At 38.0% G+C, this 12,146-nt stretch overlaps 4 protein-coding genes and 1 long non-coding RNA gene across 5 annotated transcripts; 4 read left to right on the forward strand and 1 right to left on the reverse strand.

Annotated features, from left to right (window-relative positions):
- Positions 1-92: 92 nt before the first annotated feature.
- LOC148918214 (uncharacterized) lies at positions 93-1,556 on the forward strand. Its single transcript, XR_016126416.1, has 2 exons — positions 93-233; positions 914-1,556. It is a non-coding gene; the product is annotated as an uncharacterized LOC148918214 (long non-coding RNA).
- Positions 1,557-1,564: 8 nt separating this feature from the next.
- LOC103329300 (uncharacterized) lies at positions 1,565-3,048 on the forward strand. Its single transcript, XM_008231748.3, has 2 exons — positions 1,565-2,037; positions 2,476-3,048. Exons 1-2 carry the CDS (start codon positions 1,710-1,712, stop codon positions 2,871-2,873), a joined length of 726 nt encoding a protein of 241 aa, XP_008229970.2. The 5' UTR covers positions 1,565-1,709; the 3' UTR covers positions 2,874-3,048.
- An 839-nt stretch (positions 3,049-3,887) lies between these two features.
- On the forward strand, positions 3,888-4,487 carry LOC103329301 (dirigent protein 22-like). Its single transcript, XM_008231749.2, has one exon. It carries the CDS (start codon positions 3,933-3,935, stop codon positions 4,485-4,487), a length of 555 nt encoding a protein of 184 aa, XP_008229971.2. The 5' UTR covers positions 3,888-3,932.
- A 453-nt stretch (positions 4,488-4,940) lies between these two features.
- LOC103329359 (dirigent protein 2-like) lies at positions 4,941-5,486 on the forward strand. The gene has a single exon (XM_008231821.2). It carries the CDS (start codon positions 4,941-4,943, stop codon positions 5,484-5,486), a length of 546 nt encoding a protein of 181 aa, XP_008230043.2.
- A 2,540-nt stretch (positions 5,487-8,026) lies between these two features.
- LOC103329302 (mitogen-activated protein kinase kinase kinase 18) lies at positions 8,027-9,469 on the reverse strand. The gene has a single exon (XM_008231750.3). It carries the CDS (start codon positions 9,380-9,382, stop codon positions 8,054-8,056), a length of 1,329 nt encoding a protein of 442 aa, XP_008229972.2. The 5' UTR covers positions 9,383-9,469; the 3' UTR covers positions 8,027-8,053.
- Between the last annotated feature and the right edge of the window lie 2,677 nt (positions 9,470-12,146).

A 12,146-nucleotide genomic window follows, 5' to 3' on the forward strand; every position in this document is an offset into this window, starting at 1 on the left:
GGTCGAAATAGCGCTGATTCTAGCGCTGCTGTTGGAGATCAAACTGGCGGAGCCGGTGATGATAGCGGTAGATCGCTTGAAACGAGGGAAGGGCCCACTCGTTGTGAGGATCATCGCTGGTTCGGGGTTGCTTGTGCTAGTGGCCAGGGTCTATGGTACGATCAACATCATCAAGCGAACCACCATGCTCAATCCGAGTGTTCTCATGAACATGCTCCAGATTTCTCTTACCGGTAACTTATTTTTCCTTTTTAATTAATTTTTTTTTTAAAAGATTAAATTTTCAGAAATTGATGATATGAAGCTTAGGAAATCAAATTATAGGGAAAGTCAAGAAATTGAAGCAGGCTCTCTAGTATTCTATAGAGAAATTGATAGCAGGATTTAGCTTAGGAAACATGATAGGGAACCCATTTCACTTGGAATGGGATTCTGTACGTGTAACTCTCTTAGCCTCTGACTAGAGCTGGGATTTGGGGCATTCGCAGAGGAGAGAGAAGGAAGAGAGAAATGAGAGAGAGAAGATATTTACAAAATTTCCCTTGAAAGGGGTATGTGCACATCGAATGTCAAAGTTTAACAGAAAAGTGGACAGTGCATTTCAATTTTTCCAAAGTTCAAAGGGGTATTGAGAGTATTTTATTTCCTTTCCAGGGACAAAGTGCAGCGTGCACTATAATTCAGAGGAATTTCTTCTAGTTTTATGAACTTTTCTCTCTCTCCTTCTCTAGGAAAAATGCCGTCTTGTGTGTGGGGCGATAAGATATCCTTCTGCATTTTCTATTTACAATCTTAGTTTGTTTTGTGCTTGTGTGCTATTGGTAATGGTATATCACAATGTATGCTTTCTTAATTTGATTGATTGTTTGCTTAGTTTGTTCCTTCAAATTGATTTCCACGTTATCGAATGCAGGATTCTTGCTGTTTCTTTCAGTTATTTTGGATAGATTGCATCATTACACGAGAGAAGTTTCTTTACTCAGGACTGAAATGGAGGCTGCACAAAGAGAGAACCAAACTTTTCAAGAGGAGGAAAACGGAAGAGCCATGGAGCTTAAGATCTTGGGACAAGAGATTGCTAAATTGAGAACAAACATCATGAATACGGAAACTGAATATGAGACGAAAGCAAAGGGGGCAAAGCTGGAAAAAACCAAGGCATATGCCTTGAGAAAGCAATATGAAGGACTCCTTGCGGAAATTGATCGCGTGCAGGAAGACAACCAAATTCTTCGAAGCCAGCTAGAATGGGTGGATCTAAGCTATGATGACAAAACGAAACACGCAAGGAAGCGATTACATTAGCAAATTTTATTCATACGCATATGCGAGGGCTTTTTAGATGTGGGATTGAGGCAGAGAAAAGAAGATAAGTGCACCCATGTGTATATAAAGTGCAGGAATTGACGCAAGGAATTTGTGTAGTTTCGAATTCTTTTAGTTCTGCTAATGTGAAGATTGCTCAAAGCATTGAACCCATTTCAAAATGTTACATGTGGAACCCCCTTATCACAAAGCTAAAATGAAATATGAGTTATCAAAAGGTTTTTTCTTTCTTTTTTGTTGAAGGGTAAAATTGCGATTTTGGGAAAATTCATAAAAGTCCTCTGCTTCTATAAAAACACGCAGATTCTCAATTTCGGTCTCCGACCTCTGGATCTCTCTTGCCCGAGATTTTAGATTTTGGGTGTAAGCGTGAAGGCAAAAGGATGGTGCAGCTGCTTTTGATTTTGGGGCAGGGGTTGGTTTATCTGCTCTACGCACTGATTTTCAGCGAAATGGTGCTGATTATGACGTTGCTGTTTGATACTCCTGTGACGAAAACAGCGATCTCGGAGTTGGATAGTTTGAAGCTAAACCAAGGAAAGGGTCTATTGCTTGTGAAGATTGTCACTGGAACTCTGTTTCTGGTTGTAATGGCTAACTTCTACAGTCTCCTCCGCATGAATATGAAGAACCGAACCAACGAGGGCAGTGGGCTAAACCCAACAGAGGAGGTTCTCAAGTCCATGAACATACTCCAAATTTCTCTAATTGGTAATTTTTCCTTTCGAATTTTACTGGGTCTCTTGTGAAATTCTGGATTTTGTTATTGTTCTTTTGAAGTTTCGATTTTGGTTCTGCTAATTTGGAATATTCAATCAAATGTTAATCAGTTTTTGACTGGGGACATTTGACAAACACCTTCTGATCATATGCAAGCTCTGTGTTTACTCAGCATGAGTTTGGTATTGTGCTACGTTATTAATCATCTACTTCTAGTTTTATGGAAGTCTCTGCCTCCTTTTTGCTAGACAAAACCTTTGGCCATCTCAGCTTTATAGATAAGTTTGTGCTTGTATGGTATTGGTCTATGTCACAATGCATTTTGCGTACAGTATATATGTGAATTTTGTTCTCTAATTTTTCTTAAATAACCATTTGTGAATTTTGTTTCCCTCAAAAAATTGATTTTCAACCTTGTTCAAAATGCAGGGATTGTGCTGTTTCTTGTACTGATGATAGATAGCTTGCACCATTACATAAAAGGACTTCCTTCACTCGTGATGGCCATGGAGGCTGCAAAAACACAAAACCAAAGTTTTCGAAAGGAGAAAACCGGAAGTGTACAGAAGCTTAACACCATGGTACAAGAGAAGGATACATTGAGGACAAAGCTCAAGTATCTGGAATCTGAATGCGAGAGCGAAGCAAACGAGGCAAACAAGGCAAGAGCCGAGGCAGAGGCCCTAAGACAGGAATCTGAAGGATTCTTAAAAGAATATGATCGATTGCTCGCGGACAACCAAAATTTTCGGAACCAGTCGAAATTGGTTGAACAGAGATTCACCAAGCAAAGCACATCACACCCTAATGACAAAAAGAACTTGTAAGGGAGTTGTTAGTTTTTTTTTTCTTCGTAACTTTTTGTATATACCTCTTTCAGGATGCTATAGTAGGCAGAGAAGAAAATGAGTCCACTTGTGCAATTGGACCAATATTTGTACGTAAAGGTACCCAAATGATGCAACAATTGAGTTGATAGAATTTGGGTTCTCTTAGTAGAAACATTGCTCTTTGTTCACATGACAAATACAAACCATAACCATAACTCAATGAACTTCACAATTCACAAAGCAATTTCAAAAGCTCCTATGTGTACATGGAACATTTGCATTTCTACATTGATACATTTTTTTAAAGAACTTACCTATTGAGAAAGGGGTGATAATATACTAAACTCACACACGCTACACTCGAACTCTTGTCTGGTGGAGCAATAACTCCAAACCACTACACTAGTGGGATTAGGTCTTTTGCTACATTGTTACTTATTTGTTTGTGCTTTTTTGGTAAATACATGTCATCTTTTCATTGATTTTGCCAATCCGACAATTCAAAGGAAAAAATAAATTCATGTTTGACATATTTTCATTAATTAACTATTTAATATTTTGTTTTTGTTTTAACAATAATAAGAACTTGAAAATAATTATTTAATTGGATTAGTAGTTTGCGTAAGTAGAAAAAGTTTTCTAAATAAGTAAACTAATCAAAGTATTTTATCAAGTCGAATTCGATTAACTCTAACCCTTAATCTTTGAGATCTATGATGGTCTCAGCTTTACCAATGAAATACTCAAAAGAATAAAACAGAGGAATCTAATCTCAGCAAATTATCTTGGATTGAATAATCAGAACAACCTCACATGAAACACCCATCATCACTTTATAACGTTCTCATTAACCAAACCCAGATAACAACATGAATCTTGTGTTCAAATTCAATCGTTGTTTTACTGTAACGTCGGTTTTCCAGCGGAAAATTGACAACTTTAACCGTCTCCTTCTCCTTCATAAATGAAGACCATTGCATGAACCAACCCAGTTGCACAAAGAAAATTTAATTCACTCAATTCTTTCTGCTTGCTCAATTTTGTTGTTCTTCACTCATGGCATTGAATCCATTTTCAAGACCCACCAAACTCATGTCCTTTTCATCAATATTGCTTCTACTAGCCATGCTCATGCCTCTGGCCAAGCCTCAAAGTCCTAGAGAAACCACCATAGTGTTATACTTGCAAGACTTGGCATCTGGGCCAGATGCCACTGTTGTCCCAATCACTGGCATCCAGGGCAAGCCTCAATCTTTCACCTCGTTTGGCACCATTTTTGCCGTTGACGATGTCATCACAGAAACCCCGGATAAAGTGTCGGCCCAAATCGGTCGAGCTCAAGGCATCCTAGTGGCCTCATCCTTGTCTGGCTCCAATGTGCACGTTTCAATGTCACTTGCATTCACCAATGTGGAGTACAACGGTAGCAGCCTTGAGATACAAGGCATCAGCCGCCAGTTTGAGAGGTATAAAGAGGTCTCAGTGGTTTCAGGCACTGGATCATTCAGATATGCAAGGGGATATGCTACTCTTGAGACAGTTTTCTATGACAATAAGACCTTCTACTCGATCATTCGATGCACCGTTAGGTTGCTTCCAAACAGTCAATAGTCACTTTGAGAAATGATTGTATTTTAGCTCTGAGCATGCAAGAAATTGATGAACATCTTTTATTGGTGTCTCATAGAAATAATATTGGACCTTCCTTTTTAGCCAAAGCAGAACTCAGTCTTCTTCTTCTTCTAGTCTCTTTGATTGAGCACATCCTACAATTGGCCCCAACAAAATCCATCTTGGAACTAATTTATTTTGGTCTTTACACAAATATATCTATGTTAGGGTCTGTTGCAGGCGTGGTGCATTATTGCTTAAACAATTCTCAACTAGAAAGGAAGTAGCAAGGAAGTAAAACAGAAGCTAAATGGTTGATATAGCATCAATGATTTCTCCTTTTTCATAATATAAATTGAAAACCACAACTCAACATCACAAAGCAATTTCAAAAGCTAGCTTCTTTTCTTCTTAAACTGTTTTCCTGGTTGCTCAGTTAGCTCCCATCAACCAATGGCGTTGGCCTTCATACCAAATCTCAATGCTCTATCCACAATGTTGTTAATGTTTCTAGCCGTGACTACATCTTTGGTCCTAGCCAGTCATGAGGTCAAAGAAACCCAACTTTCCTTCTACTTTCAAGACATCTTTGCCGGTCCGAATGCCACAGACATACCATTTGCACGTATTTCAGGCAAGGCTTGGACCTTCACTCAATTTGCCACACTTTATGCCATTGATGACCCTGTAGCGGAAGGCTCACACCCAAACTCAGCATCCGTTGGCCGGGTACAAGGCACGTCTATGACATCAGCATTGGATGGACTTAATGCTCATGTCTTGTTCTCCATTGTGTTCACAAACAAGAAGTACAATGGTAGCACTCTACAGATACAAGGGATTGATAAGCAATTCGAGCCAGTTAGAGAATTATCAGTGGTTTCAGGTACTGGAAAATTTCGATTTGTTAGAGGATATATTACTTTCGAAACGATTTCCGTGGACATTCCAAACTCATACGCAGTTATACGATGCAACGTTACGGTGAAACACTACTAGAACAACATGCTCCTCTTTGTATCAGAAACCCTTTGAGGCTTGAGATATATGCTGCTGGGCCATCTGTGTTCAGTTATCTGCAAAGCCTACCAATAAAGTACTCATAAGAATAAAAACAGAGTAGTTTAATTTCAACAATTATCTTGTATAAATGTTTTACTAGTTTTCTAGCAGAAAATTAATTGAGAACTTTAAAACCTTCTCTTTTTGCTGCTCAATTTTGTTGCTCTCCACTAATGGCATTGAACCCATTTTCAAGACCCATGTGTATTATACATCAATGTTGCCCGTAAGTAGCGGCGGACCCATGAATTTTTCAGCAGAGGGGCAATTTTTAAAAGCTAAGAGCTCAAAAAAAAAAAAAAAGAAAAGAAGAAGATAATTAAACATCCTTATAATTTAAACAATACTAATGTTATTCATAATTAATTAAAATAATAACATTACAATTAACCTACAATTGTTGCGACGAGCTTTCATATCATGAAAACGTCGCATTATATTTGCATTATTAATATAATTAACCTACAATTATTGTGACTTGCGATCGTTTTGGACTACCGAATTATTTAAGGGAGGATGTGAAGTAGGCAGATTATTTGAAGGTTGATTTGAATTAGCTGGATTATTTAAAGGAGGGTTGGAACTAGCTGGATTATTTGAGGGAGGATTTGAACTACTCGAATTATTTGAAGGAGGATTTAAACTCTTTCTTTGAAATTACCGTTCCATTACGGTACAATTAAAACAAAATAAGGGTTTTATATATATTACTATGACTAATTGACTATAATTTATCAATTAAAAAATAAACAAATCAATATCAAATTATCAATTAAATAAATAAATAAAAATTAATTATACATTGAATAGCGTGTCTAGTAGCCTCTTCCTTCTCAAGTTTGCTACTGATCTTACTAATAGCTAAATAAGAAAAAAGATAAATTTATTAAAAAAACAATAAACAAAATTGGCATTTGCTCAAAAAAAATAAAATGCATTTGACTTACTTTGGATTGGCGTACTCAAGAAGAAGAAAAAACGAAGGATTCTTGTGATGCATACACAATTGAATAAATTGGTCCTTTATATAGAGAATTCCAATCCCAATTAAGTAAGGAATAATATAAATTAAAAAGCCCAATGGAATGGCCAGCAGCACAGGAGTTTCCTTATATTTTTAAAGCCTCTTTAAAGCCTGGTCCAAAATGACGTTGTTTTGGCCATGATGTGTTAAAAAAAAACCAAGCGCGCATGATGCAACTCTCCCAGCCCATGTGGTTGGGGCATTTCGTCGAACAGGGTATGTGCATCTCATTTCGAAGCAGAGGTGCAATTCCAGCTGTGGTAATAGACTTTTTGACCGGAGGTGTAGGTGCACCTCTATGCGCATGCACAAGTCCGCCATTGCCTGTAACCTATAGCCATGCTCATACCTCTAGCCAGACAGAAAAATTTATTTGTAACGGATATAACACTATTTTGTTATTTCCAATCAATAATACAATGACATGTGAAAAAATTATGTTTCATTGCGTCAATAGCCAGGGATAACAAAAGTGCCCCGTTGAATAAAAGTCTTTCTCGTAAGCTCAAAGTCAAAAAAAATAGTAGACTTTCCTTTTGGCCCAAATAGAACCCACTCTACTTTTACAATTGGCCCAAACAAATCCATCTTGGACTTCTTGCTTGGAAGTGGCAATGAGGTAATGCAAGTGATGGGGATGTTTAATAATTTATTTGCAAATTTTTATAATCAGAAACTTTAAAGCATTAACAAATGGATAGTAGATTAGTATTGAATTCGAAAGTTCTGGTGCCTTCAGACTCTTTCTCTGGCCACATAGAAAACTTTAGGCCACTTCCACTTGGAAGAACTCAATCCACCCAAATATTTGTTATGTGTTATGCGAATCTTAATAGTATAAACGATCGATGTTGTTCCATGTTCTTTGAAGGAGAGTATTGTCAATAATATTTATTCCAACACAGAGAACAGAAATCTGGTTCGAGTTGTAAATGTTGGGTTCTTGCTTACCAAAACCGACTTAACTAGGAAATCTATTCTTCTGACAGTTGCTTCAACAGTAAAAAATGACTTGAAATCTCAGTTTCCTAGCCACTTGCATTTGAGGAACTACACCCAATTTAAGCAGCAGTTGGCGGAATGGAATTAAAAACACCAATGTTTGGCACCCTTCTTTACCTACCAAACAAAGAAACTAAGCAGAAAGGATTATGGGTTTTTATCTTTGATACCAAGAATTATGCCTTCACTATGTCATGACTCTTGGGAATTAAACCAAACTAACGCTAATAGGATCTAACCTAGTGGAAAATGATTTTGACTTGTAAACCAATGATTTCAGGTTCGAATCTAAATGACACTTTCGCGGTATGTGTAAGGGAACTCCCATTCTATTTCTAAATTTGGCAAATAAATAAAAAACACAAACAAAAACTGACCCACCAAACACATATGGGGCCTACTAGCAATTGAGAGGGCTCACCATCCACTTTATAACAGTAAAACAAAATAATAGAGGAAAATATGGAATTTATGATTACTAAAAACTTGATATTGAAGGAAATAACAGACTGTCTCTGTCTCTCTCAAAAATCAAATTGCTCAAACCTACACTCCTGTTATTCATGTTTTTTTTGCAGGCCCCTAAAATATCCAAATTAATTCTACAGCTATTATTGCTATCTAAGAAATTTAACTCCTCCTCCTCCTCACTACCTACAGCTTCAGGGCTTTCCAGTTGTTGTACATCACGATTAACTAAAACCCTTGCCAACCCACCGAACACATCAACATCATCTTCAGCCTCAGCATCATTGGCAATACCAATACTGTTGCTTTCCTCACAATCATTCCCTCTAACTGTGATCCAAGTCTCATCCAAAGCCCACCTGGGATTCCCTGAAGACAAGGACAACCGTCTGATCCTGTGATCAGAGGAGGAATTTTCAAAACTTGGGAACTGAACAAGATTGCCCAAAGTTTCTGATTCTTCTAAAGAGTTCCATATGCCTTGATCAAGAATACTTGTTGGAGAAAATGAAGTGGATTCTTGAGCCTGCTTTGCACTAGAAGTAATTATAAGTTCTTCCTTTTCCTCAAGAAATGAATGCTTTAGAAGTTGACTAGCCGTCCAACGCTCTGTTGGGTCCCTCCTCAAACACTTTCCCAAAAATTCCTTTGCTTGATCTGAGAGGAAGCTTGGAATCTCAGGCAGTTCACCAGAGTACGCAATTTGATAAAGAACACTTACTGGGTTAGCTGCATTAGGCCATGGCACTGATCCCCCAGTAGCCATTTCAATAATTGTGCACCCAAGAGCCCATACATCACAAGGAAACCCCTGCTCTTCCCCACGCGCCACCTCCGGCGCCATAAACATTGGTGTGCCGCCAATTGGCACCGCCACTTCCCCCGCCGGATTAGCCCACCTGGCACATCCAAAATCAGCAATTTTTGGACCATCGTCACCAACCAAGATGTTCCTGCCTTTGATGTCACAATGTACCAACCCATGTGAATGCAAGTACTCTAGCCCTTTCACAATGTCCCTTGTGTAATCTCTGATCAGTGACTCGTCAATTTGGCCTCCGTGGTTGCTAATTTCGTCGATGATCGTGCCGCGGGGCATGTACTCCATGAAGAGATTGTACATGAGCTTGTTGCTCTCACTAGTCATGTCATGCCCCATGTAGCTTACTATATGTGGACTGCTCAAAGCAGAGAGAATTTTCTGCTCCCTTTGCAAGAACTCGGACTGGGACATTTCGGCTGACTTGACGGCGAACAAGTCGCCGGAGAAGCAGGAGGTGGCTAGGGAGACGGTGGCTGATGAGCCATGGCCAATGGTGTGGCCTCTAGTCCAGTCCATTTGGTGATGAGCTAAGAATAGAATGTAGAAAACCTTTTTGTGTTGGTTAAGATGCCTATTGTGCCTCTGCCTTTATATATGGACTTCCTCACTTGCAAAATATAATAAGTGGGATAATTTAATTGGTTGGTTGGGTCTCTCTCTTTCTCTCTCCATCTACAACCAGAAGGGTTGACAATTCCTTTAAAACTAGTCGACCACGTGTCAAAATTCGGGCGGGGTTGACGGCGGTGGCCTCCTATACGGCTGTGATTTGGCAAAATGGCCCGTTGGCACGTGTCAAGGATTGAGGTTTAAGAGCGTGCAAACTGGTTTTGGTTTGGTGCAACCGTGCAAGTGATGGGGAGGGGTTGGGTTGGATGGATGGATAAAAATCCTAAATGGGATGCTCTAATTTGTAAGGACGTGGGGAGTTTGGAAATTAAAATTGGCAACTTATGGGTGAGGTGTTAGGGGGTGCGTTGAACCACCAAAACGGGGTTGATTTCTAGTATCACTTTCAATTTGGGTTTTGGTATATTGGTTGAATTCAAGCATGTGCTATTGGATAAAAATATCTGGTTGGTCAAGATTTCAAGTCTTTTTTTTGTTGAGAAAAGTACAAGTTTCTGGGTATTTACCAAAAGTAAAAGAAGAAAAAGGGGGTTAAGCTAATACTTGTTTTTTTCTTTTTGTCTGTGGGCTTTGACCAATTTACACTACACCATGCAACTTTATATATATATATATAAAAAATGATTTTGGGACCCTAGCTATATGATCAGTGGGAAGCTTTGCCATGAGGATGTTGATAGTTTTTGTTTTTTTTTTTCTGGTTAGGAATCAGCACCTAATATATCTTTTTGTCAATTTAAGCCATTGTTTTTTATTGACCAAAATTGATATTGCTTCACCACCATCTTTTGCTGAAAATTTGTGACTTGACTAGTCACAAACACATCCAAAATTCAAAGAATGTGCTTTACTTGAGCTCATTATAACTGTATGGCCAAACAATCCCTCCCCCCTTGATTCAGGTAAAAACAATGTCTCCTGATTCCATGTATTTGTCTTCATTGATTGAATGATGGCAAAAATTTGGCAAATACTTTGGATAAGTATTGACCAGCATAGTATCAAGCTAGAACTAGTATATTGTTGACGAATTTCGAAAACTTAAACGAGTACGGATGAACCATGTATATTAGGCTATTAGATTTTTTAACTTACTCCTAAAATATATTTTATCATGCACAATATGCAACCTATTAGAAAGTTTATTCGTTTGTTAATAAGAGGATTTGTGTCTCCTAAGTAAAGCAATCATCATTGATGATGCCGTCTTGGACGTGGCCCGTGGGCACTCCACTAAAATAATCACCCCCCAAATTTTCATGTCTAGATTGTATACAAAGGAAAAACGATTATCCACTATGTATGGTATGCAACAAACACACCTCAAAAGAAAACTACCATGATGAGTGTAAATATAATTAATCTACCATGCTAATCTTAAAAGGGTCATAATCTTATACCAAAAAGTGTCATTAATTGCATTGGAACCATGAAATTAAACACTAAAAAAAATATTTTTTTATTTGATGAATTCATGTGCTACGTTTTGTTGCTTGAAGCCTCATATTGTTGATGTGGTCTTTTAGATGTTTAATTTAGAAAATATTAAACTTCCTTCTCCAACTTCCTCATAATTAATAGCGCACAACATATGGTAGATAAGCTTTTGATGAACCAATAAAAGCTAAAAAGGGTGTGGTGGTTTGGAACTTTGCAAGAGAGTTAAAGAGAGGAATCAATTCAAAGAGGCAAAAAGGCACAAAAACAAATGGTAGGGGTTGTGACCGATTCCAATTGACCAAACAATACCACAGCAAATCGGCAGGTGGGGTTAGTTGTTGTTGGGTTATATAACTTATAAAAGTAAAATGCCAACAACAACCCTAATCAAGAATCTCCCAATGGCTGTCTCACTCAAAAGATTTATTTTTTTGGATAATATTACTATCTCGGGTGCTATAATATGGATGGATAACGAGTTTATATTCATAATATAATATTAATGAATACGAAACATATTATAACATAAGTGAGTTGTTAACATCACATGATAATGTTAAAGTCATATCGAAAAATTTCTCGCCTCACTGAGACACTCATACGCTTACCCACCCCACCATCTAATTTCTGTCAAACTTGTTCAGTTAATTGTTGGACCAAAGTGAGGGCAAAGGTAAACCAACGCTTTTCTCAAATCCCATGCGTGGCTTGTAAGATTCACACAATGCACATATAATATGATATTCTTGTTCATTTTTCATAAGCAATTCATTACTTACGAAACTGGGGCTAAACAAAAGAACCATAGGAAAGTGAACACGTTGGTGTGGAGGCACGTTTTAAATGTGTGCGCTTGTGGAAGTGACAAGGTTTACGTGCGTTTGGATGCCATTGAAATTGAAAAAAAGAGTTGGTGTGGTCCTTGGAACACTGTTGATAGGGTGGCTTCTTTTCATTTATGCCTGGCCTTCCCCTTCCGGCAGAGGATAAGGAAATTGCAGTATGCTTTTTGTTGTAAATTTAATGATATAGCTGTGTGAGCCTGCCATCAATTTGCTAGCTTTTGCTAATAATAAAACATTTGTACTGAATGTGAAGATGAATGCACGCCTTTGGTCCTACCTTGATTTTTTATTATTATACCATTATTGCCCTATAATGTAAAGATGAATGCTTGAGTTGGTATATTTTGGGGGAAAGAAAATTGCTT

The sequence above is a fragment of the Prunus mume genome, linkage group LG4 (genome assembly GCF_029339155.1).
Source record: "Prunus mume cultivar Tortuosa linkage group LG4, ASM2933915v1, whole genome shotgun sequence".
Lineage (NCBI taxonomy): Eukaryota > Viridiplantae > Streptophyta > Magnoliopsida > Rosales > Rosaceae > Prunus > Prunus mume.

What these genes read in the sequence shown, in the direction of transcription:
- LOC103329300 (XM_008231748.3), top strand. Translation starts at nt 1,710, where the DNA reads ATGGTGCAGCTGCTTTTGATTTTGGGGCAGGGGTTGGTTTATCTGCTC. An exon ending in ACTCCAAATTTCTCTAATTG is followed by an intron (nt 2,038 to 2,475) that starts GTAATTTTTCCT and finishes TTCAAAATGCAG; the next exon opens with GGATTGTGCTGTTTCTTGTA.
- LOC103329301 (XM_008231749.2), top strand. Translation starts at nt 3,933, where the DNA reads ATGGCATTGAATCCATTTTCAAGACCCACCAAACTCATGTCCTTTTCA.
- LOC103329302 (XM_008231750.3), bottom strand. Translation starts at nt 9,382, where the DNA reads ATGGACTGGACTAGAGGCCACACCATTGGCCATGGCTCATCAGCCACC.
- LOC103329359 (XM_008231821.2), top strand. Translation starts at nt 4,941, where the DNA reads ATGGCGTTGGCCTTCATACCAAATCTCAATGCTCTATCCACAATGTTG.